The 27,956-nt window shown below is 42.5% G+C and overlaps 1 protein-coding gene across 1 annotated transcript in view; it reads left to right on the top strand.

Annotated features, from left to right (window-relative positions):
* The window catches only part of ADAM23 (ADAM metallopeptidase domain 23), a 149,458-nt gene that overhangs the window by 29,123 nt on the left and 92,379 nt on the right, over positions 1-27,956 (top strand). Inside the window, 1 exon segment of the mRNA XM_028510104.2 lies at positions 6,978-7,054. Coding sequence (XP_028365905.1) covers positions 6,978-7,054 — 77 coding nt within the window.

The following is a 27,956-nucleotide window of genomic DNA, read 5'->3' as shown; positions in this document are numbered from 1 at the left end:
TCTTCCTTTGATGTGTGACCTTGGACAAAAACATCATTTAACCTCTCTGAGCCCTGGAAAAATTCTTTTAAAAGTCAAAGGGGAATAACAATGTTTATCCAAGTTACCTTCATGGGGTGATATATTATTCTGGATAACAGATAGTTAAAACACAAGAAATATAGCACATTATGATTTTTATCATATGGGAGTCTTGATTGCATTGGTGATTACCAACGTGCAAATTTAGAATAAGGGATTACAACCAGATTGTAATGAAAAATAGTCTATCGATGTTTTCTTTTGGACTTTAAAACTCCTAAGATATATTTGCGTATTTGAGGTTTTGCATTATACAGAAAAAAGACTCGCAGGTCGAACTTTGATGTTTTTCCAGCTCATTGGGATAGACCCAAATTCGTCATTTACAGAAAAGTCTATGTGATCTAAAGAAAGTGCATATTTTCCACAAACTTACTTCAGTTTAAACTTGACAGCGTGTTTCCTGTTGGAATGGGACTACTTGGGTCACTGGGTTCTATGTCTCCTGTTTTCGTATGAAGAGGAAAACATATGGTGCCACCAAGGGGACGCAGGCCTCTCTGATCAAGCTTCTTTCTTCAGCAGCCCTCCCCCTTGGAAACAAGGCAGGCTCCTCCTGGTGTCTGATTAGCTGGTTCTCTTCCTTCTTAGTGGCTGAATTTCCAAACCTGTCTTCTCTGAAACACCATAACATGTCCTGAATCTCAAAAGAAGGTGATGTTTGAGATTCTAGAAACTTTCCCCACTGTGTTTGGAGAAAAAGCAGTAGAAACTCTTGAAGCATCTACTGAAAAATCATGAAGAGTAGGAGAAAAAACATAAAGAAACAGGAAAAGGGAGGGAGAAATACTTCCTGAGAATGTTATGGTATATATACACATACACACGTGCACACACAATCACAACATATGTATTTGATATATTTTTAATTATACTTTATTGTTGATGCTATTACAGTCATCCTGATTTTCCCTCTTTGCCCCCCTCCACTCACCCCACTCCCTCAGGCAATCCCCACACTGTTGTCCATATCCAGGGGTCATGCATATATATTCTTTGGTTAATCCCTTTACCTTTTTTCATCCCTTCTTCCCATCCTCCTCCCCCTGACAGCTGTCAGTATGTTCCATTTTTCTATGCCTCTGATTCTGTTTTTCTCAGTAGTTTATTTTGCTCATTAGATTCAATATATAAATGAGATCATATGGTATTTGTCTTTTCTGACTGGCTTATTTCATTTAGCACAATAGTCGTCAGGTCCATCCATGCTGTTGCAAAAGGTAAGAGTTCCTTCTTTTTCACCACTGCATAGTATTCTGTTGCGTAAACATACCACAGGTTTTTATCCACTCATCTACTGATGAGCACTTACGCCATTTACAATAGCCACGATCTATATGTTTGATACTTACCTGAACATAGAATAAGCAATATTATTAAAGCAATAAGGGAATTAAAAACAGGAGAAAATCACCTGTAGTCTCACTCTAGTAATCAGCTATTTAGTGTTTTACTTTTTCCACTATTCCTTTCAGTGGGGGAGGCAGTGTTATTAATCCTGGCTTCTACCCTTGCAGAATGTTTGCTGTCTGTAGCACCTCCCTTCCTAGAAGTCCACAGGCCTCTTCCTTAGGAAGCTGAGCTGGCAGCTTCCCACTGGTGCCTGCGCAGGCCTGCTTGGTGGCCTCCAGGGCTTCTGCCTGCACTTGAAAGCATTTTCTCTCCTTACTCATATGCCACTCTGGATACATTTCCTTTGTTATTTCATGAGTATCTCCTGAAGAGCAGGGAAACTCCTTCCACATTTTCCTCTGGTTCCCACACCATGTACATTACAGAGCATACTAAACTAAAATATGTGCTCAGAGGATGTTGTGATTGAGAATACAGACACCTCAAGTCCGGTTGCTCACTTTCTACTGAATTATGAAATTCAGTCTCGCCCTGGCTGGTGTAGCTCAGTGGATTGAGTGTGGGCTTGTGAACCAAAGGGTCAAGGTTCAATTCCCAGTCAGGGCACATGCCTGGGTTGCAGGCCAGGTCCCCAGCAGGGGGCATGTGAGAAGCAACCACATATTGATGTTTCTCTCCCTCTCTCTCCTTCCCTTCCCCTCTCTCTAAAACTAAATAAATAAACTTAAAAAAAAAAGAAATGCAATCTCATAACATTTTCTGAAATCTGGGAAGGTAAACTTTTCATCTCCCATGTTTAGTTCCAGTTGTATGCCCACTTCACAGAACTCACAAACCCTTGCCAAGTAGTAAAGAAGACTGATCGAGCGCTAGTTACGTGCGAAACGTTTTTGCATGAAAATGTATATACCCTGGAAGTGCCTGCTTTTTATTTTTATATAAAGTCATGTTTTTCTCCTGTGTTCATCACTATGTTAGTGTTCACTATTCTAGAATGTAAGTCTCAAGAAAACATAACTGTGTCTGTTCAGCTTGTATAATGTACCTTATGCAAAGCCAAGCACAATGATTGCTTCATATTGTAGCATTGATTCGTAAAATGCAAAACCAGTCTTAGCTGACGACCCTAACCGTTTCTTAAACTTGTTTAATAAGATACCATTAGGTGCCCTCTATTTGAAGGAAAAATACAGTAACAAAAGCACATTGTTAAGATGTGTAAATTGTTCTTCCAGTGAAGGAGGTTTGTGTATATAATTGAGTTTAGTTGTTTTTGTTTATAGAGCTCCTGTAATTTCCCTGTGCCAGATTCTGAGTCAAAGGAAAAATATCAGAGTGCTTAGGCAACAGCTGTTCTTGGTCCTTCGGGGTGGTAATTCGGAGCCCAGGGCTGTGCTTATTCTTACGGTGAAATGACTCTTTGACGATAAAACTCTGCATTCTCCCCCAGTGCTGTTCCAGTGACTGTCCTTGCAGAAGCAAGTGTTAGTCATCAAGGGTGCCTAACAGGTATCTCGAAAGAGAAAATAACTCATTATGACCTTATGTGTGTTCATGAACTCATCTCTCAAGTATTCCTATGGTCTGACCTTGTATTACTGAGCACACTTCCAAACCTTGATGCAGAGTTCCTTCTTTGTAAAAGAAAAGCAAGACTCCAGGTGGGCTTTGTATTTCGCTGAGTATCAGTGATGCTGGTCAGCGAGTCAATTCTGCGATATTTAACGAACCGTAAGTGTTGTGGCTGTGTGTTACACAATTTCCTGCTCATCGTGGCCATCCTTCTAATTTTTCTATCATTTGGAAGCAGTGGGTTAATGAGAAGTAAAAATGAATAATATCCAAAAATGTAATTTGTAAAACAACAGTGACGACGCATTTTACCTGATTTGGAAACATATTTAAAAGTGACAGTTACCAAAACTGTATAATATTTTGTTAAAGAAAAAGTGGTCAATTGATGTGGAATAACTGAGATTTGAAAAGTTAAAAGCTATTTCAGGATGTGACAGAGTTGACAGCACAGAATAACAAGGAAAAGGCACATTTGTCAGGTCTTTATTTTGGTATAGAGAGGAATCTGTACTCTGCCTACAAACGCAGAACATACGGCAATGGAAAGAGAAACAGAATGTAGGGAAAGTAACCTAAACCACTGTACTGAAATTACTTAAAATGGGTACAAATATGTTAGATGAATATACTCATTCCATTTGATGTTCTTGCAAGGAAAATGAATGCTTGAGGAAATATGAAATCACTTTATAGGGAAACGTGCTGCCTCTTAGCATTAAATTAAAAAGTTACAACATTCATACTGATACATGTAATAAAATCAGATTTTGTTTTTTGGAGAAACAAAAAGGTGGTAGATAATGTAATTGTTCCAGTTGTGGGGAGTAATCTGTCAGTAGCTTTGAGTCATAACGTTGTTGTCATGGATGGCGATGGTGGCAGTGATGATAATGGCATGTGCCCAGCACTGTGCTGAGGACCTGGGGGGACATGTAGAGGAAAGCTTGCCACCTTGGCCACAGGCATGTGTCTGTGAGCAGCCCTGTCACTGAGCACGTCACACAGAGCCCCGAGGTCTCCAGCCCACCTCTTTCAGATTCATCGCTTCACATTACCTCCAAAAGCCATTTCCCTACAGGCTACATGCTATTTTTAAACATTAAAAGTTTTCTTCTATATTTATTTTTTACTCAGTTTTTGTGAATGTTCCTCCTACCCCCACCATGCCCTGAATGTCTTTTCTTCTCCTGGCAGGCGGGTTCTTATGCATCTTTTGGAATTTTGTTCAGATTGCATCTTTCAGTGACCCTTAGTCCCTGTGACCGCTTAGACACACAAGTCTGAGGCTGGCAGCGTCCCCAGCTTCCCTGGAGCCTGATGCTTCCTTGAGCAAGAGGCTGCATCCTAACCATCTTTACGTGAATAGTGGGACTTAACCTGTGTGTGGCATGAGTGACTGAAAAACACAAAGGAAAATCCCAGTGTTCATATTATTTTCTTGCTCCTCCATGAATTCTGTCAGACTGAACCTTGTCACATTGACTCTGTATAAACTTACTCAACAGTGACCAAACTGTCCAGCTCTCTGCAATCCTATGGAGTGGGATAAGCAGTCAATACTGGGTCGTTTCATTTTGCAACAGGGGTTTGTTGGGGTGTGCACTTGTCTCATTGCATATTTACTGTAAAAGGAGACTTTTCTGGGTCACTGTCTGGCTTTTCTTAGTATTTGTAAAGATGCTGAAGGAGGTACATTTATCAGCACTTTTAGGCTGGGCTCTTATTAACGAACTTTTCTATATTATTTAATATTCCTAATGGAAAATATGTCTATAGACCTGTTTTATTCTCAGGAAGTCAGGTTTATGGTTTTTTTAGAGCTTTTGGGACCCAGGGCTGAAAAATTTCCCCCTGTACAAATAATTCATCAATATAAAAATACTCATGCAAAAATTAATGTTTCAAGATACAGAATCAATTCAGATTCAAGCCTGTGTGTGTCACGTGTATTAGAAAGAGGGAGGTTCTTCTGCAGATGGTGGAGACCACACTGGACAAGACAGAAATGTCTTCCCCATGTAGCTTTCTGGGTGTGGGACACCCAGGTCAAGAACGATGGCCCTGTTCGACGTGGCTGTTTGGGGTTTGGCCTGCTGTCACCTGGTGTTAGGGATTGCGGTACCTTGTCATTGTTTTGTGTTTAAAATTCAGAATTTCTTTCAGAGTAATACAAATTAATTTTATTTATTGACTATTATGGCGTAACTCTCACCAGCACTTGTGCTTGACAAGAAGTCATGGTTTATAGTATGTTATAGGTTTGGCACGGCAGAAGTCTTGACACTAAGTATTTGCTTAATTAATTGAAAGTTCATGTGTTTCGGGGAAGGGTCATTAGTCTACGATTACTTGCCAGATGCTTGTGATGTGAGCTGTGGAGCTCACTGTCCACCCCGTATGGGAAGCATTCCTGCCAGTGAAGGGAGGAGCCAATAAAGTTTGCCCCAAGCCCTGAGGATGAAGAGTTCATTTTCATTTAAGCTTGTGAAGGAGAGTTTCCTTGAAGTAATGCCATGGGCTTGCCCTTGAAGGATGAGTAGGGTTTCAGTTGGGGAGAAGGTGGGAGTGGAAAGAGCCTGCTTGCTATGCGCATGTGCGACTTCCCCAATGGTTGTGACACCCGCTGTGTGTTAGGAAGGAAGCCTGGAGGAAGGATGTTTGTGAGCAAGGGAGGGGGAGAAGGGTGTGAATGTTGCATTTATCCTGCTGCCCCCCCCCCCATAGGAGAACAAAGGAGAGTTTTGTATTGGATATCAGTCGGACACAACTTCATTGATTTGCCCTGGATGGTTGCCCATTGGTTGGAGTGTTGCCCATGAACCTGGAGGTCACAGAGGTGATTCCCGGGCAGGGCACATTGGTGCTGCTCTCTCACATTGATACTTCTCTCTCTCTCCACCTCCCTTCCCCTCCCTCTAGAATCAATAAACATGCCCTCCGGTGATGATTTAAAAAATCCATTGATTTGTTAATTTACATTATTCAAAATGATTCTGTGAACTATACTAATCTTTAATGTGTACACATAATACTAATGTGTAACACCTAGTACACGTGGTTTGTGTGTGGATGAGATCATCTTTGTATTTTGAATTCAGGCGCAATAATGATAACGTTTGTAAATGTGTGACTTTTACGCACATTTTACCTGATCTTAGCCAAAAGGCTGAGAAGCGGTGGGATGTAAATGAGTGTCTTTTAAAGGGGGACACAAACTCTCAGTTGCCACAAAGGTCCTGGTTCTAAGTGCTCCTGAAGTGAAAAGGTTGTGCTATCCCATTTTACTGTAATGTTCTGCTGATACATCATTTAAGGAAAGTTCCAATTCCTGATGAAGAGCAGAGAGCTGACATGATTTTTCACTTAGGTGTGCAGAAAGAATTGGTTAGCTTTGTGCACAAAATAAGCTGAAGCTGAGCTTTAATTAGTCAGACTTTTGCACAGTTCATCATGGTCACTTTGTAAGTCCAGCTGAATATACTCTTGATTTCCATCACGATGTGTTCATTTTAAAGGACTCTCTATGAGTTTCTTGCTGCACAGATATTCAGGTCTTCCAAGTTCAACTGTGACAATGCACCAGACTTCTTTTAAAGAAGAGTGAGCCCTGGCTGGTGTGGCTCAGTGGAATGAGCGCCGGCCTGTGAACCGAAGGGTTGCCAGTTTGATTCCCAGTCAGGGCACATGCCTGGGTTGCAGGCCAAGTCCCCAGTAGGGGCGCATGAGAGACAACCACACACTGATGTTTCTCTCCCTGTCTTTCTCCCTCCTTTCCCCTCTGTCTAAAAATAAATATATAAAGTCCTTAATAAAAACAAACAGAAGAATGAATTGTTACATAAGGGTCGGTAAAGAAGTAAATCAATCCATAAAAAAGTTCTTACTACATATTATTCTTGATATTGATACATCAGCTTTGAAGACAGGAAAGTAAGCTAAGGACTTTTTCTGTCTTTTTGGATCCCTAGGCTGTCCATCTGGCCCAGGCAAGCTTCCAGATTGAAGCTTTTGGCTCCAGATTTATTCTTGACCTCACACTGAACAAGTAAGTATTTAGTCATAATCCCGTTAAGCACGTGTAATAAAACTTCACTTCATGAAAAGGATTTAGTCAAAATAATGTCTGTTGTTGAGGTTAATTTTGTGCTGTATAGCACCTAAAGAAGAACATGCAAGTCTGAAGTTAACTGTTTTTTTCCTTTCCTGGAAAGAAAAAACAAATATTTAGCTTGTGAAATATCTCAAATACAGTACTTAGATATTATGATTTAAGTGAAATAAATATTTGAAGTAATATTTATAGTTACTTAAATGTTAACTATAAAATCATGACTATCTTGTGTAATAGGAGGCAGGATCAATTACCAGCTCCAGTATAATTAGACTTCAGTCTCAGAATTTCTTCCTTTTTACCTTGCTTTAGGCGGTTCTCACACTGTGTTGCAATTCTAAATGAAGAAAGAAAATGATGGCCTGTAAATATTTTGAGAAGGTTCCTTGCTGTGCTGTCATACGGGTCTTTTAGAAATTTTGGCCCTGATATAAGTCTACCTGATTTTTCTCGGAGCGTGTGTTTATGTGGATATTCAAATGCAGTTTTCTAAGTTGGAACCCATTGTACAGATGTCTCTGTACAAAGCGTGGGCGAGAGCTGCTGATGAAAGCCGGGCTCACTGACCTCTAACAGAGTTAGCAGTGAGCTTTATTTGGTGAAGGGGGTTTCCTGTGTGGTTTTCTTTAGTTCGAGGGGCTCCTATCAGCATTTTAAACTCTCATCAGCATTTTGACCAGGACTTCATCTTTGCCAGAAAAGTACCAGGTAATGCCATCAGACACCATAATGTAGATGGACCACAATCAATAATCTGAGAAATCGCGAAGGATTCTAAAGAAGAACTATTAAATTTCCTGTATGCCAAATTCTGTGAACTCTGCAGGAAAAAAATGCAGAGTCAGCTTGGGTGCTCCTTACTCAAGTGTTACTGCAGCTTCAAGTCGGCATGAATCAGCAGAACTCAGAACTTCCTTTGTTAGAGGTGCTGCAGGTTTTTCTCCCCGAGTCTGCTGAGCGTTGGTTGAATTCCTTTGCGCCAGGCTGTGTCAGCACTGTGCCCATCTAAGAGATTTGTCTTGCCAAATCTTAGACTATGTTGAGAAGTTAGCTATGGCTAAATTTAGTGTTTAGGTCCTCTGTTCCTTTAACTCTTACTGCAGTGGAGACTGTCATTCCAGACTGTAGTGTGACAGCAATCAACATGGCTATGTGTTGGTTGAGGCTGATGGCCACAGCAGAGCCTCCCAACCAGATGACCCTGAAAAAGGGTCATGTGGGGTGTCCAGGGTAGTCAGAGGTCTGAAAACACATCAGAAAGTTATTCACCGCTGATATTTAATGTGAAAAGGAATCAACTTAAGCACCTGCTGTGAGCAGTCTTTGCCTTTAGGAGCTTATAGTTCAGTTGGGAGAGGCCATCAGATCAATATGTAGTTTTTAATCAGTGAAATTTGTTGTGCTAGAGATAAACATGCACCAAATAGAGGCAGCTCTGCAGGCTGGACGAGTATGAAAAGGCATCTTGGAAAGGTGATGCTTGGGCTCAGTCTTAGAGGACAAGTGTCAGTGAGGAAGGGAAGTCTTGGGGCTGGGTGGCGGGGGAGCAGAGAAAGAGAGGGAGTGAGGATGGATGAATATAGAGCATTATGTTCTTGAGATAGTGTGTGCCAAGGAGGCAGGGCCATGCAGCAGTGTGGCTGCTAAGGGAGCATGCGGCTTTTGCTGAACGTCATGGTAAATTACAGGGTTGAGGCAGAGGGAGATGAGTCAGGAGAGGTAGGCCCAGAGACAGCTTGAGTCACGGAAGATCTTTTATGTCATGCTCAAGTGCTTGCCCGTTATTTCCCAGACCGTGAAAAGTGAAGTAAGGGGAATAAACAGAAGTTCAATTCTCAGGAAGTGTCGAGAGGCACAGAGAGGGGATGCTTTCAAGACATCTTCAGGTGATAAAAATCATTAGGATTACCTGGATGTGGATGACAAGGCAGAAGGAAGAGTTCAAGTTCATAGAGGCCTTGGTTGGGTAGCTGGGTGGAAGGTGGGATCCAGCTGAAATGGGTAGCATAGGGCACAGACAGGTTAAATGGTGAAAAGAAAAGAATGTGAAATCAGGACATAATTGATTTGAGGCGTTTGGGGACACCCGTGTCTAGGAGGTGGCTGGCTATAACAGTCTGGAACTCAAGACCTGGGGCTGGAGAGAACAGAGCTGAGAGTCATTTCCATGTAAGCATTAATGGCAAACATGGGTGCGAGAGATTGTCCGGGGAGGGTGGGTAGGATAAGGAGAACATAAGCTGGGAAGATAGTTATGAGTTGAGGAGAGGAAGAGGAGCCCACAAAGGGACAGAGGATGAGTGGGATCTATAGCATCATCTGCAGTAGAATGATCTAGGGAGACAAGGAGTGAAGACTTCCCTTCGGTTTTGCCAATTGAGCGATCACTGCTGGTCTGAAGGCAGCAGTTTCAGTGATGCTCTGGGGGCAGAAGCCAGGTGACAGTGGGCTGGGAGTGAATGAGAGGAGGTGAGGTGCAGGCAGCAAGTGCTGATTGGGGAGGTTGGAGAGGGAGAGAGAGTCAGAGAAGTGGCTAGAAGAAGGCCCTGGGGTCGAGGGAGGGGCCTTTTAGGGATATAACAGCACAAGACGATACAAAGAGAGGGGAGAACATTGAGGGGGCAAGGTCTGGGTGAAGACAGAAGGGAGTGAGATCAGGCAGAATTTATGGATAGTTTTGAACCAGAAGAGACAGTTCATTCTCAGCTTGTGTGAAGCTATTATTGCGTGTGCAGGTAAAGACTGCTTTGCAGGTGAAGGGATGGAGTTCAGGAAATGCATCTCAGAAGAGTTCCTTCTGCTTGGAAATGGCATTATCTGCCATAGGGATTGGGATGGAGAGGGAGGGTGTGTTGGGGCTTGAGGGAAATCACGAAAGTCTAGGTTAATTGCTGAGAGGAATGGGTGGGGAAGCTCACCAGGGTCATGCTAAATTTATGAGCGGCCTTCATTAGGAGTCACGTGGTATGCATTAGTCTGGCATCATTATTCCCAATGGAGGATTTTTAAAATGTATTTATTATTATTTATTACTGCGGTGTATGAGGGAAGGGGGGAAATTGTAGTATAGATCAGGGTTCAGTGGAAAACAGTGGAGGCAGACCTCTCTGAATACTGGTGAATAACTTGGGTAGATAAGTACCAGGATGCAGTCTGGGTAAGAAAGGAGATGGGGTCAAGAGCAGGCTGAGGGACTGGGAGAAATTGGAGGTTTGCAGGGAAGAGGGCGTGCAATGGGAGGGAGGCTGTGGGAGCTCTAATCGTGCGGTATCTCCCCGAACCATCTGCAGACAACGAGAGAGTGCGGTGATGGCCTGGAGCCAGGGGAATTGTACTTTGTAAGCATACGTGACATGAGTTGGCCAGCGTGGGTCTCTAGTTTAAATAACTTTCAATGGCTGGGATTAACGGAAAAGTCTGATCCACGTTAGAATAAACTTAATGAGTCAAGAGAATTTCTAAATCAGTCACAGAGGAACCGAAAGAGCTTCTGAGGAAAGAGAAACCTCATTCCTATTATAGGGTGGTCATTGCCACACTATTTACAGCAATTTAAAACTGTTAGAGGAGGGAAAAGGCAAAAGGTATAAAATAAGTATATGGGCTCAGTGGAGGAGTGAAAGCATCAAGATGTTAACATAAACTAATCGAAGGGGTGGCCGTAGAATCTAGATGGTTAATGACCCTACCAGGCCTGTGTAGCCAGCTTGTGAAGATGACTCTGATGCGAGTTCCCTCAAGAAGAGCCTTTTGGAATCTGTGCTGTCCTAGATCGAACAAGTGAGCCCTTGGCTCGCTGAGGCATCTCATGGCAGAGGTTGTGTTTCATTTATTTGTTCAGCAAATGTGGAGCGAACATCTGCTCTATGCCAACGACTGCTGATGCTGCTGGGGATACGATAGACAGGTCCCTGCCTCCCCAGTGGAGCTTCATTCCCGGGGAGGAGGCAGACGGTGAGCCACTAAATAAAGATGAGTGCATTGAAGGACACATAACTCAGCTGTGTGATGGAGAGGGACTGCAGGTGGGGGCGGCCAGTGTTGTTGAGATGTCACAGAAGCCAGAAGGTCTGTCTGCAGAGGGACGTTGAGCTGAGACATGATTTTCAAAGATGAGCCACCCCAGGAGGCTGGGAGGCTGAGGATCCCTTCCAGCTAGGGCAGAAAGACAGCTGGTGTTGAGGAGAGCCTGGAATGTTCAAGAAGGACAGAGGCAGGTGTGACTGCAGTGCAATCGGGAGGAGGGGGTGGCGGGAGACTGAGGAGGCGAGATCGGAGAGGAACAGTGCAGCCAGAGCATTGCCCACGGCGAGGCGTTGGGGTGGGAAGACACGGGAGGGCAGGGAGCACAGGCGCTCACCAGCCGATTTGCATTTAATTTGGCTCAGAACATCCTAATGGTGGCCTCAGAGGACCTGTACTCATATTCCTTTCAGGGTACTCTCCTTTTACATTTTGTTTTGTTTTTCCTCTAGAACAACCATTGTTCCAAGTTACAGAAAGTTAAAAAGGATTAGTAGATTAATAATTCTTAATGTGTATTGATCCTTTGAAGTGCCTGGCGGGCGGGGGGTGGGGCTCTGAGGATTTTCTTCCCCACGTGTGTGATTGGAATTATGCCAAAGCCTGTAATTAAATTTGTTTGTGTGTCTCAGCAAATGTTTATTGGGAATAACCATGATCAGAGCTATGTAATAGTTGAAAGCTCAGGTTTCTGGAGTCAGACCTAAGTTTGAACCTGGGGCTGCCATTTACTAATTGTGTGAACTTGGGCAGTTTCTCAACTTCTTTCTTAATAACAGCATGAGATATAATTCACATGCCCTAAAATTCCTATCGTCTACGCATTATGTGTGGGTATAATGATTACATACCATGAGGTATAATAATCGTGTGTAGTATGCACAAAAACCGTGGGTGCACATTATACACGAAAAAATACAGTAATTCCAGAACATTTTTGTTGCCCCAGAAAGAAAACTCGTCCCTATCCGTAGCAGTCACTGCCCATTCTCCTCTCCCCCATGCCTCTGGCAACCACTCATCTACTTTTTTTGTCTCTAAGAATTTGTCTATTCCAGACATTTTGTCTAAATGGATTTGTACAACTTGTGTTCTTTTGTGACTGACTTCTTTCATTAGTGTAATGATTTCAAGGTTCGCCTATGTTGTGGCTGAATAGTATGCCACTGTATGGATGTACAGGGTGGGACAAAAGTAGGTTTACCGTTGTTCATATGGAAAATAATACAATAATTAATACATAATAATATAAGAATAAACTCTGTGTTTCGTGTACTCATAGCTGTAAACCTACTTTTACCCCACCCTGCATTCTTCTGCAACTTTAGTTTCCTTCCTAAGCTGGAGGTGTTGTAAGGATTAAATGAGATAATATGTTGTGTTTATGCGTCTTCTCATTGGGAGGGCATGTTCAGTGTTGTGGACTGAATGTGCCCTAAAATTCCTATGTTGAAACCTTAACCCCCAACATAACTATTTGGAGATAAAGCCAACAAGGAGGTAATGAAGGTTCAGTGCGGTCACAGGGCAGAGCCATGATCTGATAGGATTCGTGTTATTAGAAGAGGCACCGGGGGGCTTGGTGCTCCCTTGCTGTGCCCTGTGTGAGAGCGCAGCAGGAAGGCAGGTGTCTGCAAGCCAGGGGAGGGCCCTCACCCGGAATTGAATCGGCCAGCATCTTGTTCTCGCAACCAGCCTCCAGCAGTGTGAGAAATACATTTCTGTTGTTCAAGCCACACAGCCGATGATATTTTGTTAGGGCAGCCGGAGCTGTTGAAAACATTCAACAAATATTGGTATTTATGATTCATTATTATTACTATCGCAAGGCCACCACTGGGCTGGGTGTGGGGGGATTCGGCACTGGGGAGTGTCTCCCCTCATGGAGCTCACGATCTAGGAAAAGCTGCACAGCGAGTCTGTTTTAGTTTCAGTCAGTACTTTTTTCTGTTTTGTTTTGTTTTTTTTTTTTTGTAAATGAGGAGAAGGTAGTGTACTATGTGACCTTCCCCCTACTGAAAGTGGACTGAAGAAAAAATTAGAGACGGTTTGACAGGCCCGTGGCAGAAGTGCATGAGCACTAAGAGTTTAGACAAATACACTGTTGAGTTAAAGACACACAACACATTTGTAATACTCTGGTACTCCTCCACTTGTCCCACGAGCTCTGTACTAGACATCCATTAAAGAAGTCATTGAATATTTGGCTCTTCAACTTTCCAGACCGTCTGGCCGTATCTGATGTGATTGTTCAGGCCCTCAGCATGCTCTCCTGTTGATTGTGAAATGAATCCCTGTAATTCGTCTGACCTCTGCCTGGTGCGGAGTGGGGAGCAGACCGAGGATGCGTCAGATGTAAAGCCTTGGCTAATAACGCGGCAGCATGCTCCTGAGAGAGCAGCACTCTAGTGAGAGGATGCGGGGGTCTTACAAGCATCTCCTGGGCATTTGTCTTGAACAGTGTACAGGAGAGCGCTGGCAGGGTGAAATCAGGGCAAGACGTCAGTAGTGGAGGGTGATAGCCTAAAACTGAGGACTGGACGTGAAACCTGGAGAGGAAGGGCTATGCTTCATCGGGGACCGAGTGGAGAGAAGCAATTCTGACGTTGGACGAGGGGCTGGAGGAAATGCTAAAAGTTGTTTCATTATTATCGTCAGGCCTGTGCTAAGCTGAAATAATCGTGCATGTGTAGTTATCAAGTGTATATGGTCTGCATTCCACAGTGTGAGCAGGGGTTCTGTCATGAATGGGCTGCTCTGGGGGAAATGCAGAGAAGGTTTTGGGTGAACAAGGGTGTCTTTGGAGGATGCTCTTCTCTGTCTGTCCATTTCCCTGAGAGGGTAATAGCTGAGGAATAATGCCCAAGCAACGCCTTGGATAATGGGGGCACCCCTGGTGATGCGTGACTGTACCATGGAGATACTCTCTGCCCCTCTCCCGGCATTCTCATCTCACCACCCCGGAGAAGAGGACCCCTGGGAACCTTTCTGCTTTCTTAGGGAAGTTCTAGTGAAGGACTCCCCCCTTTTCTATACCACTGCTTGTTCTTCCAAAGGGGGAGGAATCGAAAGGCTTACTTTATTTCTAAAATGATAGAATTAGGCTTTGGTAGCTTCTCACACTACAACATCTGCTCCTGGGTGAGGTGGGAACCCCCCGGTGCCCCTAGAGTCTCCTCGGCAATCTGAACAAATACTCAGATACTTGCTGCCGTCATTCCAGCTCTTCTGCTGGCTACTGGGTAGTGCGGCTGACTGAGTCCGCCTTCGAGGGCTCCCGGGAAAGCCTCTTTAGTCCAAGGTGCCAGCTGCCTTCTCCAGTCTCACTTGCTGAGAAAGTTGTACTGGGGTGGCTAACCCTTGTCCTATTCAGCACCATCATTTTGTGTTCACACTTTTGGCTAGGACAGAGAGGGATGACTGGCATCCCGACAAATATTACACCTTCTGTGACCTCTGACAGACCCCGTGGGGAGACACTGCTAGCCCTGGGTCATACCTCGATTTGGCTTCGGTGCACATATGTAGCTGGTGGGGACTGAACAGTGGGCTGCCAGGAATCTCAGGAAAGGAAAATGGATGGAGCATCCCTAGTTCAGGGAAGTACACAGACCTCAAGTACAAAGCCCTTTTAGGCAGACATGTGTGTGCTGACCTGCAGTGATATTTCCCTTCCCCCAGGGATGGTGTTCAAGGTGTGTCCTGTGGAGTGTGTGCAGGAAAAGGTGGGTTCGTGTGGGATTCAGGTGACTGGAGCCATCCAATAGCTTCACCGGGGAAGGATGGCCTTGAAGAAGTGTTAAGTAAGACGAGAGGCAGGATGAAAAGGCGTGTAGTGATGCATCCAGTAAGGTAGTTCCAGACTTTGAAAAGGACCTTTGTTCTGATTTTTTGGGGGAATCAGGGGTGTTTGATTTAAGATGGATACTAATCAAGAAAACGCTGATTTAAAGAAATACACTCACAGTAATCTGCTCATTAAAAGCAGTTCATGCGGTGCTTTGGAAGGAAGACAAGAGCCACATTGATGTAGTTTTGGTTAGGTTAAACAGAGAAGCTGATTTTCGGTGCTGATTAGCATGATTGATTCATTCTTTACTCAGTCTATAAGCGTTTACTGAGTGTCCAGTGGGCGTCAGATACTGTGCTGAGCAACCCAGGGACTTCGGAGTGAAAGGATCCCTCCCTCCAGGAGCCCTCGGTAGAGCAATGGGATGAAAACATACGCAAACAGAATTCAAACATGGTAGGAAGTGACTTGGGAGGCCTTGGGTCCGAGGGAAGCTTTCATGGGTGAGGTGGGATTTGAAGTTCCTTTTCAAGGATGCTGTCGCAGTTTTGATATCCCTGGTAGCAAATCCTGCAGCGCGGAGTCTAGGAAATACCTGTAGGGAGTGGGGAAGTGAGATGTGGAAGAGGAGGGAACTGAAAAGGTGTGAGTTCCCATGTGCCCAACTGGGGGCTCAGCCCACTGAGGACCTGTGGGAGTCTGTGGGTTCATTCTCTACAACATGCCAGAATGTTTTTCAACTGAGGGGCCAAAAGGATGGAAGTTTGTCCATCAACTGCCAGTCTGTTGTTGGTGGAGGGCTGCTTCTCGGAGCAATAATTCTTCCGTGCCTCCCCCGTACTGCCCCCTGGGTAGAACAGAGGCCCTGAGGCCAGCAGCCTGGGGTCACTGCAGTCTGCTGCCTTCCGTGTACTGCGGTGAGTGCTGAGGGCATGTGGGCAGGGCATGCCAGAGTTTGCCTCCGATGCCGTCCATTTGGGAAGATATGGGAGGGAGAGAGGAAGTGGCAGAGCAGAGAAGAGGGGGCAGGAGGTGACCGCTTCACTCAAATCAGCTCGAACATTCAAGCAGCAACCGGAAGGCAAAACTGCCTGTTCGGTGTTGCACCAGATTCGAAGAGGGAATTTCAGTCTCACTCAGTGGAATGTTATTTCAGGTCTTGCAAATTTGGAGATTTAAACGTAAATTTGGTCTGGAAGAAGGAACATGTGGAGAAAGAAACAGCCCTGCTGCCTTTTGTGAGTGACTAGGGCCAGGAGTTAGTTAGGAGCTGTGGCTGGAGATGAGTGAGAAGCATGGACCTGCCCTCCGGCCCAACGCTGTGGCATCGCTGTCTTCCGTCTTGGCTCCTGAGTTTGCGTGACCCCTGAACCAAGACTGGCTGCCCATGCGTGTCACTGCTGCCCCCACGCTTCTCCCTTACTATCTGCTACCTATCAGTTCTGCTGCGGAAATTCCTCTTACACATCCGGGCCAGGGAAGCAGGGAAAGTGCTGCCCTTTCCAAGCCCAGGTTTCACTCTCTGTCTTGCTGCTGCAGCGGCCAGTGAAGGCACATTCTCTGGGTTTTAGTCCAAAGGAGTTGGGGATGATGTGTGACATTGCTCTCCCTTGCAGGATCCTGTGTCTTTAAGATGCTGCTAATTCACAGCCTAAATGCTTTATTTCCTAATTTCAGGGATCTGTGTAAGGAAGGCTGTCTAGTACAATAATAATGAGGGTGATAGGCCATGTGCTAAGTAAGCCCTTTACCCGTGTTCTTCAGTTTGAGTTCCTTTAATACCCCGTGAGGAGGACGGGATAATCTCTGTTCACAGCTGAGTAACCTAGGGCCTGGGGAGAGTCGGTCACGTGCTGGGCCCCAGCACGGGCTGTCCATCTGGAGTCTTCTTATGTGGCTGCTTTGATCACAGCTCTGGACTAGCAATTTACAAGTGAGCCGGGCATAATTCTAATGATTGCTTATCTGCTCAGATGAAGGGAGAAAAGAAGAATTGAACAATTTTAGCCCATTTTGAACAGTATAAAGAAAATAAGGCCCCAACAGGATTTTGAAAAATCCTGTTTTTTGAGCAGACCATCTGTTACATGTTGTGTTCCCCCCCACCCCGCCAAATTCCTGTGTCGAGGTCCTAACACCCAGTACCTCAGAGAGTAGCAGTATTTGGAAATGAGGACTTTGAAGAGGTCATTCAGTTAAAATGAAGTCTTTGGGGTGTGCCCTAATTCAATATGACTGGTGACCTTACAAGAGGTGGAAATTTGGACACAGACGAGTGTGCACAGAGGAAATGCCACGTGAGAACACAGGGAACGTGGCCAACTGCGGGCCGAAGAGAGAGGCCTCGGGAGGAACCCAGCCCCGCCCACACCTTGGTCTGGGATTTCTAGCCCCTGCAACTGTGAGGAAGTGAGTTTCTGTCATCTAAGCCACCAGCGACACTTTGTAAAGGCAGCCCTGGCAAATTTACACACATCCCAATTTTCATTTATTTGCTTACTTATTGCCATGAGACATTTAGCATTAAGCTGCTCCTTGGTAATGGGTAAATCTGTCTGTCTCCCGTAATTAACACTAGTGCATTTTGAGAGATTATGGTCTTTTTTATCTTTATGTACATTAGGAAGAGTGGAACTATTTTCATAGTTTTGGTATTATCTGTGGTAACAAGGAGTCTTAAGAGGTAAAGACCCCCCAAATTGCCATAAATACTGATTGCCGCTGTGACATGCAATATGATGTGGATGAACATTGCTTTTTATTTCTCCTGCAGGTCCAGTAGTTAGTGGTCTATGGTTTCCTGTACTCGCAGGGATGAGTTGCTGTGGGGTTTTCACCTCTTAAGGCATCCTTTCCGGTCTAATTCTAAACGTTTGGATGCTTTTTCTCTGATCCAGTGTGTACCTGTCAGGTCTCCCTAGGACATTTCTGGTTAAAGAGTTAACCTTATATCAACTGTTTTGGGTGTTGTCATTATCATTTGCTTTTGATGACGGCCCATCTTATTCTGGGTAGATCAGGTTGAGAAGCTCTTGAAAAAATTTATAACAAATTAAGCATTTCCTAAGTAGGTTCTAGTTCTATTTTTTAAAGCATGGTGTATCTGACCTACTTTTGAAGTGTTTTGCAAGTGACCTTCATAATTCTAAAACAAAAAAACAATTATATGTAATTATATAATTATAAAGCAATAATAGCAGAAGCAGTAAAAATAAAATCACATTTAAACCATTGGTATTTATGCATTGAGCCTTGGTTTCCATAGGTGGACAAGACCTAATGTAACTCTTGGGCGGTGAAGGGCAGGGGGTATTACCTCAGTCTTCAGTAAGTGACTTCCTTACCCCCATGCCCTCTTGCCTGTTGATAATCATTGTTGTGGGTGAATAGGACCCAGAGAGATTAAACACCAGGCCTGGGAAATCAGGAGGGCCCTAAGACCTGGGTTTAGACTCTCTAAGTTTCAAGAGATGAGGATACTGTGATTGCCCGGAAAGGGTGAATCTGTGGCTATAGCCTCTATCACCAAGGAGAAAAAAATACGTCATCTAAGAATTTCTAGTGAAGTCAAAGCTTTCTAATTGTCAATGGGATCACATTGCACTGTTTATTTAATTTAGGATATAAAAAATAGTCTAATTCACATATCTAGTGTATTAAAAGACTATTTTTTGGCTGGTGGGTTAAATAAAGACCCTTTGCAGAATGTAGGCAAACAAAACTTGAACTTGATTCATTCTTCAAAACTCTTGGTCTTTTGAAGACAAATCAATGTATAAAAATTGCAGCAGAAGTTTATCATGGCATAGGATTTGGCGTTACTAGGCATCTAGTACTTACTAAATTTACAGTAGTTAACTGAATTTAGATTTTATTTTTCTGATAGTTAAGTGAGAAAGACCACATATAATTCCCATTACCTAGTAAAAGTTTATCTGTCTGCCTAGAGATGTAAATGTTTTCCTGTCCAGGAGAAATTTATCTCTTTAGTTTGATGTAGCAGGGCATTCAGTAGCATGGTTAATGTCTGCAACCATGGTTTTGTGAATGACCCAGAAATGTTGCTTAAATGGACTTCTCATATTGACCTTCTGTGAAAGCCAAATGCATAAAGTTCTTTCTAACCTCAGTGGATTGATCGATAGATTTCCATTGATTGAAGCCTTTAATGAACCATCCCAAGGACTTTTTTATTTCAGAGATGTTTATTGAGACCTGTTAAGTGCCAGACACTCTTGAAGCTGCCAGAGAGAAACGCTTCCCTCATGAAGCTTACAGAACAAGGGAGGAGAAAGGTCTATAGGCATTTAAATCATAGTGTGAGAAGTGTGCGGTGGGCTCTTATCCCTCACGGGAAGGTGGGAGTGGATAGGGAGCTAAATGTTAATGGAGCTAAATGTCTGAGCTCGGACCTAAAGCTTAAGATTTGGCCAAAGGTTGGAGCATTAGAGATTGGGAAGGACTGAAGGTAAGCAAGAGAGGTGAGGCATGGAGTGACAGAAAACGAGAGCTTGGAGAAATTAATAAAACTGCACAGCTAGTAAGTGACAGAGCTGGGATCAGAACTCAGGATTGCTCACTGTTAAAGCTTTTGTGAGTTGAGACGTTTTCCAGTGATAAGTAATTCCACTGAACTTATGTTTGGAACGCTCTACGAAGATGGATCTTAGAGAAATAAATTTTATATCATTTGCCTTTTTTATATTTTGATAAACTTTCAGTACTCCTATTCCTTGCAGAAATCTAGCCCAAACAATAATGCATTAAAGTCTGCTGCCAATAGGAACTGTGCTATTTCTAGAATCACTTTTTGATGATTTATAGACAAGATTCATAGAGTCATTTCCCCTAATTTTACAAATTAATTATAATGTTAGAATCTTAACTATTTTTTACTGTGATGTATTTATGAAAGTCCTCTCTTTAAGGAATTAGTTCTAATTTATCTTCCGTGATATTCATGTGCTTTAGTGTTTCACTTGTGTTTAAAAAACAAAACAGCCCACACAGGCTGTTCCATAAGACCATTGCTGCCGAAAGTTTCAGTTCCTCATTGCAATTAAAGTAATTTTAAAATTAAAAATATATTTATCTTTCTTACAGGAATATTTTTTCAAATAAGAGGCTAAACATCTCCAATACAATGTAGAATGTACACTTCATTGCTTCTGCCTTTATTTTTTGCCTAAATGACTTCATGTATGTAATAAATAACAGATTAAACTATGGGACAAGAAGGATCTCACAGCGTACGGACAAGACTATGTCTCGTATAAATCCCTAGAATTTCTTAGACACTTAGTTACATCTGAGGCTCTTATTACTGTTAGCATTTATTCATTAAGCGCTGATGAACTGGTACTTGACCCTAAGGAGATGATTTACTCTTTAAAGCTATTCAGACAATGGTAAAGGGTTTCTTTATGTGACTGGTAGCACTTGCCCATCCTCCCTTCCTTCATCCTCTACACTATGCTAAATTATTGGGAAACAAAGAAGAATGAGATGTAGTCTCTCTCTTTTTAAAAAAAGTGTTTATTTTCAGAGAGAGGGAAAGGGAGGGAGAAAGAGAAGAAGGAAGAAACATCCATGTGTGAGAGAAACATAAATCGGTTACCTCTCACATGTCCCCAGCTGGGGACCTGTCCTGCAACTCAGGCATGTGCCCTAACTAAAATTGAACCAGGGACCTTTTGGTTCCAGGCCGGTGCTCAATCCACTGAGTCACACCAGCCAGGGTGAGGTGTAGTCAGTCTCTTTAAGAAGCCCACAATTTAGTGTGGGATCAGGGAAAGCTACACAGAGGAGGGGATGGTTGAGCTGCATTTTGAAGGATGAATAATTTTAGGATGAATTACTTTTAATACTTTTAGATGGGGTGGGGGGAACAATAATTCTTGAGCACTCATTTATTTTTACTGATGAGTCAATATCTCATATGGAATATTCACGGGATATGTACGAGTGATGGTTGAAGCAGGATAGTTATTTTGCATTGCGTTTCTCACTGATAACTAATAACTAGGAGTCATTTTATGAATTGAAAAAGTGCAGTGCTGATTTTCCTCAGGTTAAAAATGAATATGTGCCCTTTTTCCTTCGGAAGGTCTAGTTAATTCTATTTCTATGAAATCGTTAGTGTACTCGCCACAGAGTGTGTTAACATCGAGTGGCAGCGGTGTGTGCTTTCAGAAGTCAATAATACGTCTACCTTTCCATCCAGCTTTGAATACCTCGGTTCTTTTGTGCCTTTGATTTGGCGAACTATAGAAAAATGAGCAAACTGAAAGACACTATTCAATATCCTTTTTCATAAGAGCAGTTCGAGGCAAGGTTTCCAAGTCTGTAGATTCAGAGAACAGTAAAGCTATTCCTGTTCCCAGTCCCAGCAACAAAACACCCATTCCTGCATTTTCTTATTTCGATTTCACAGTGCTCCTCAAGATAGGCTATTTGGAGATACTTTCGATAATTAAAATATTATGTGACTTGTTTGGAAAATTATGTTTTTCTGTGATAGATGAAAGGAATTCTTCCTTCTCCTTGTAAAAGCCAGTGTATAAGACTTGCTCGGTACCTTGATCGGATTCTAATGTCAGTGTAGAGTGGTCTCGTAGCACCATCCTCACTGTCCTGTAGCAAAGCTGTATCAGAAGCCAAAAGAAAATCAGTCTCTTTGGCTCTTCCTCTGAAGCCCACTTCCTGCTAAGTAATCATTAAATTTCATGGCTCTCAACGTACAAAACCCACAAATCCTTCGGCGGAACTCAGTATGTGTGTGGCACAGGTGTGTGGGTGGTTATCCATGACAGTCGATGATATTACCACATTTGTGAAAAATGGCCTTGAAGAAGGAAATAAAACCTTTAATGTGACTGGCTTCTCTTGCCACAGCAGTGGATGATAGAGACTCTGGAATCAAATCAGAATGATTTTCTCGGTCTAGTTCGATGAACAAATGGCCCTGTAGCAGTGCTTTTGTCGGAGCAGCACAGATGTCCCTGTGCTGTCCTTTGGGCGAAATCCAGAGGGTCCATCTTGTTTTTTCTCTCCTCTTGGCATCAAGGGAAGTCCGAGAGCCTGAGAGAGGGTGGGTCTGCGCCAGGTCTGCTGTCACGGCCCGCGCCTCCACCTGTGAGGGGAGTTCATGATTTAGCTGGGGGACACATTCCTGGCACACTTTTTCCTTCCACCTGAGCCCCTCTGTCATCTTCCACCGTTGATTTAGGGCTTTGAATGTAGCAACTTTGCACTTTTTAATTTGTTTTTTTGACTAAAGGATGTTTTCTTACTATTTGAAGAAAGCATGATCCAAATCATCTTTGAGAGTTGGATGCAATCACAGTTACTCTGGTGCTTTTCTGAGTTACAAGTCAAGGTATCAATTTCTTTCATAAAGCACCTGATTCTTGTATTGAAAGACGCTGTGTTAGGTGTGCTTCCCACCTTTCTTAACTTGGTTAAAACTATGTAACTTTGGAACCTCCACTTTGAATTTGGAAGAGTTTATAAAGGCTGCTGATTTGATTAAGAGAGCTTTAATTTTTTAAAAAAGAGCTTTAATTTTGACACCGGAATGAGAACTATCACATTTGTGTTTGTGTATTTGTTTTCTGTCTCCAAGAACAACCTGCAGCGTCTTTCATGAGCTTCCTTTGAATCAGGAGAGGCAGGGCTGGGTAAATTCTTCAACACCACGCAGTGCAACTTCCTGGCTGACTCTTAACTCTCTCCTTATCCCCACTGAGTGGTTTTCTTCTGTGTTTCAGAGCACCTTCAGGCCGAGGCGACTGCTTCTGAGACTGAACTGACTTATCAACTGCCTTTTTTCTCTCCTTCTGTAATTTTTTTTTACCTCCCAGTGCCAGTTTTGTACTTAAAAGTCACTCACTTTTGGAGACTGAAGATTAGTCTGCTTCATTCAGTTATCAGCGCTTCCTATCCTGAGATTGCTGTTGTTTCCCTCTCCCCTTAAATAGTCAATGTTCTGTTCATACATGTTCACTTAGAATACCAAATCAGATTATCGATTATTTTCTGAGTAGAAAAGACTGGAAAGGTACAAAAAGAATTTTTTTAGCACTTGAAAAGTACTATTTTTTAAGCACATAAGAAGTTATTTATAGTTTTCTCTGCCAGTGTTCAGTAGTATTAAACAGTAGGAGGTTTTTGCAGTCTAAAAATGGTGTTTTGAAGTCTGTAAGAGCTGCTTGTGAGGTGAGAGCAATCTCAGGTTGAATTCTGCCAGATTTTTGCTGTCTCGTGTTTTATAGATGACCTTACACGGTCTTATAGTATACATCTTTATAGATGAACTGAGTACAGTCTATTAAGAGAACAGTTAATAACCATTAAGAGATGTAAAACCAACGTGTTAAATATAATTTAGTTTTATTTCTAAAACTGCATTGAAATATAAAAAATATTTTAACATTCTGGCTTGATATGCAGTAACTTAAATATGTTCTCATTGTCTTCTTTGGAGAAAACATTAGACTATTTAAAAATGAAAATTGATGTCAAAAATCTCTATCTGATCTGATGATTTTGAGAAGAATTGTAGAAAAAACACACTAACTTTCCTTAATTTGGAGAGGGATAATGGTACATAGAAAAATAATCTAGCCCTGGCTGGTGTGGTTCAGTGGATTGAGCTCGGGCTGCGAACCAAAGCATCACAGGTTCGATTCCCAGTCAAGGCACATGCCTGGGTAGCAGGCCACGGCCTCCAGCAACTGCACATTGATGTTTCTCTCTTTCTTTCTCTCTTTCTTCTTCCCTTCCCTCTATAAAAATAAATAAATAATGTCTTAAAAAAAGAAAAATAACCTAAAAACCATCAGCATTAAATACCATGCCTTTTAACTTATTATTTATTATATTTATTATTTTTAACACGTTGGCCATTTAAAACCGGTTGAAAATTCTCTTTTTGTGTACACACAGCAGGCACCTGTGTGTAAGGCTGTGCCCTTTAAGCTAGCTAAGTTGTTTGGCCATTGTCTTTGTTCAAAATGGGCCACTGTCTGATGAGTTTATTTAAAAACATTTCATGAATAGCTGTAGGTATTTTCTTCTGTATTACCTATGAGCCAGCAAAAGTATTTCCTCTGTATTTTCCAGATTTAAAATTTTTTAAAAAAGAAATGCATGTATTTTTCTCAATAACATGTTATTTACTGAATCACTACTATGTAAAACAAATATGGCAAAAATCAGTATTTTCCATTGACTTTGAAGAACAGTAGGAAAGAAGTCAAGCATTTGTAAATATACTGTATTTTGGCGATGATGATGGATATCCCTTTAATTTTTCCATGAATTTCAGGAGGTTGATGTAACATAAACATCCAGGCCGTTAATCATCTTCCTCATTCATGGCACGCGATATCACTGGTCTGGACGGAGCCCCAATATTGTGCAATGTTTGCACTTTTGTCATTTCCAGTCCCCTTATTATTTTCCCCACCCCTGCCTAATCGAGGCAACAGTCCCAAAGGGTCTTACGTGATCTTTTATTTGTATGTGTTCTTATAAATACATATATATTATAGTTTAGGGCATATACCTTTATTTTCGGTAATAAGTGTTATGCTACAAATCTCTGCTCAACACAACATTTAAAGATCTTTGCCTTCAACCATACACATCTAGCCCACTGTATCTAACTATGGAGAGGACCCTGTGGAGTGTGTCTAGCCCTCTTCTGTTTCCCCAGGGAGAAAAATCTAGATTCCTTTCGGCTCTTTGCAACCACAGTCCATACTGTGGTGGACCTGTGGACCAGTTGCCCATGGGCCTGTGTAAGAAATTCTCTGGGGCATGTCTTCAGGAGCGGCGTCCAGGACACAAGGCAGAAAGGTGCATGGAGTCTGTGAAATCACTGTTTTAAATAAAGGCAGGACATCTCTCACACTTGGCTAGGGAAGGCTTCAAGTCTTTTGACTAGATTTCTAAATGCTGATTTATATAGAATGCTATTAATTTTGGTTATTTCTCTTTTCTGGCTGTAACATTAAAAAGCAACAAATTAGTAAGAGCTGGCTGGTAGGACAGATGTGTGCTTGACTTGAAGCACTGCAGACTTGCCCCAAGGAAAGGCTGCCCTCGTCTCCTTTTGAACAAAGCACGACGCTCAGTAGAGTGTTCAGAGCCCATTCATTTGTGGGGTGGACTAAGTGACTATTTTTCCTCCAGGCATACTTATTCTCTGTATGTTGGGAAGCTAATTGCTTATTTTTATTGGATAATGGCTTCAGAAATATAAGAGTGAACCTTATGAGGTGAAGCAGTATAAATTAGTTCCCTGGAGATTGCATTAATTTGGCCAAGCCACTGTGATCCTCAGGGAAATGGAGTTTGACTTTTCCAGTGCACTGTGTTGTCTGATGTGGTCATGGTGCTAATTTGAACAGTTAACGTAATTAAAAAGGAGAAGCACATTCACTTTGCAGAATTGTATTTATATTTATTTTAAGGCAGGGGTCATACCATATGCCAAGAGAGAGACTGATGCCTGCGGGATAAGAAGAAAAGTTTCCATGGATGCTTTCTCATAGTAGAAGAGATTAAAAGGCATCGTCTGAAGGTTGGTTGAGAGGAGACACGGGTGAGAAAAGGACGAGAGATGAAGGAATACATGACCCGTCAGCACGTAGAGCCGTGCCTGACGCTAGGTAGAGGGGAGTCATTATTTGTGCAGGGAATAATTACTCTTGGGGTGTGGTGGAAACGTGACTTAGGTTTGTAGCATTCTGATTCCACCACTGGGGGAAATGCTGGAACTACTCTGAGCCTCAGTTTATTAAACTGTGGACTGGGATGGATGGGAGGCCTAACCGAGGTGCAGTATGTGAAGGAGACTGGCGTGTATCATAGATACTTAACAGGTGTTTAGTTCCTGCAGCAGAGCGCTCTTTCTCTCTCCTGCCTGTTAATTATCTTTTGCAAATATCTTGTCACGAATCGGTTCTGGCCGCAGTCTTGCTGATGGCGAGGGTATTGGTGTCTGAGCAGGCTCATTTTCTGTTTTTCTGTTCATGGCGGCACTTGATTGAAACTATAGTAAGGTTTCTATTTAAAAACCACTGGAAATAATCACAACTCCACTTACACATTTATGTTTGCTGAAACTATGTAAATTTTGGCCTATTTTCCCCCATCACCTAAAACCTATAAGGGCTATTTTTAAAGGTTTTACATTATGAATCTTCATTTATATAAGGTTGCTGGGGAATGGACTGTTTTATGTTAAGTGGGTTTTCCAGATAACTAAAGCTTACTCCTTGGTGTAGTAAACTTAAAAGGGTCATTTTTGAAAGAATTGTTCTAAAATGGGTTAAATATTTTCCTGTTTCTTTGATAGAATATATATTAGATATAATTTAACTTTTAAAAAATATGCAAACTGTATATATTATACAGCTGGTTAACCAGCTGTATAATATATATCACACCTGTTTTCTTGCTGTAGGCTATAATTTTACTATCGGTGAACCTGTTCTTTCAGCCCAGCTCTTACTAATTTGTTGCTTCTTAATGTTACAGCCGGAAAAATAGATAAGCAAAATCATTAGCATTTTATGCAAATCAAGATTTAGTGACCTTGAAATAAAGGTCTTCTCTAGCCAAGTGTAAAAGATGTCCTACCTTTAAAGTATTGATTTGCTTTGTGTCCTTGGTGCTGGCCACGATCCAGGTGGTTAAGAGTCTCAGGAATCTGAGGCCTGGGGAAAAAGAGGTATTATTTTACTTTATAACAGAATAACTCCAGAAAGGTAGCTATCAATCTGATACATGCTTTGTAATTTGTAGAGCCTTTTGAGTTTTCACCAAATTCCACACTGACAGATGAAGACGCTAAAATTGAGTCATAGATTCTTTTGCCCAAGGTGGCCTGATTTACACTGAGTCCTGGGCCCCAGGATTAGAACTTCCAGTCCACTGCCATTGTCATTCTCTTTCCCAGTGTGGGGCATATTGCCTATTGGGCTTTTATGTATGTGACTGTAGATTATGTATATGGGATTATTAAGCTGTGCATTTTGTATCTTAGTATTTCAGATTATTTAGATAGTAAAGAGTAAGTAGAAGGAAGAATGAGTACATCAGAAATTTGATGAGTATTCTGAGACTGAGAATGTAGGTTTTGAGGAATTAAATACCAAATCTGACTTTTTGAAAACATTTTATTTATTCTTGTTTAGAGAGAGAGGAAGGGAAGGAGAAAAAGAGGGAGAGAAGCATCAATGTGTGGTTGCCTCTTGTGCATCCCCAAATGGGGACCTGGCCCGCAACCAGGCATGTGCCCTGACTGGGAATCGAACCAGTGACCCTCTGGGTCGCAAGTCCGCACTCAATCCATCCATTAAGTCACACCAGCCAGGGCCAAATCTGATTTCTTTAAGGCTTCATTTCCAGGCATTGGTAGAGCTGAGGGGCTTGCAGTGGAAGAAAGGACTATCAAACTTTCCAGTTACCTAATTTGCAAGTGGCGTATATGTGCAAACCAAGGCTTCTAACAGTGATGGTTTAGATCTGATTTTCACTTTCAGAATTATCAGCAAAAGGATACAAATATTGACTCAAAGTTAGCAGGACTTGGAATCCAGGCAAAAAACCCGATAGGAATAAGTGACTTATCGATCACTTCTGGTGTGTGTTGCAGCGCACAGTGCCTTTTGTGAACTGACTCATTGAATCCTCACAACAATGCCTGCGTATTGTACCCACTCTTTAGAGAAGATGCAGCTGAGACACAGAGAAGTCAGGTCTTGCACATGAAGATTGCACTTCTAGTTAGCAGTAGTCCTGGGATTTAAATCAGCATTCTGGCCCTAGAGTCCCACTGCTTCTCTGAAGAGGCAGCCTCACACAGCGGTGAGTGTACAGAGAATCCAGGCTTGAGAGAGTTGGGTGGTCTTGTGGGACAACTCTGATTCCCATGCATTCATGGGAATGCCTGGCCTCAATATAGTTGTATGTTGACATTTTATAAAACGGATCATCCTGTTCAGAAGGGTT

Source organism: Phyllostomus discolor, chromosome 4 (genome assembly GCF_004126475.2).
Source record: "Phyllostomus discolor isolate MPI-MPIP mPhyDis1 chromosome 4, mPhyDis1.pri.v3, whole genome shotgun sequence".
Lineage (NCBI taxonomy): Eukaryota > Metazoa > Chordata > Mammalia > Chiroptera > Phyllostomidae > Phyllostomus > Phyllostomus discolor.
Note: the sequence above shows the minus strand (reverse complement) of the source record. Positions and strands in the feature narration are given on the sequence as shown.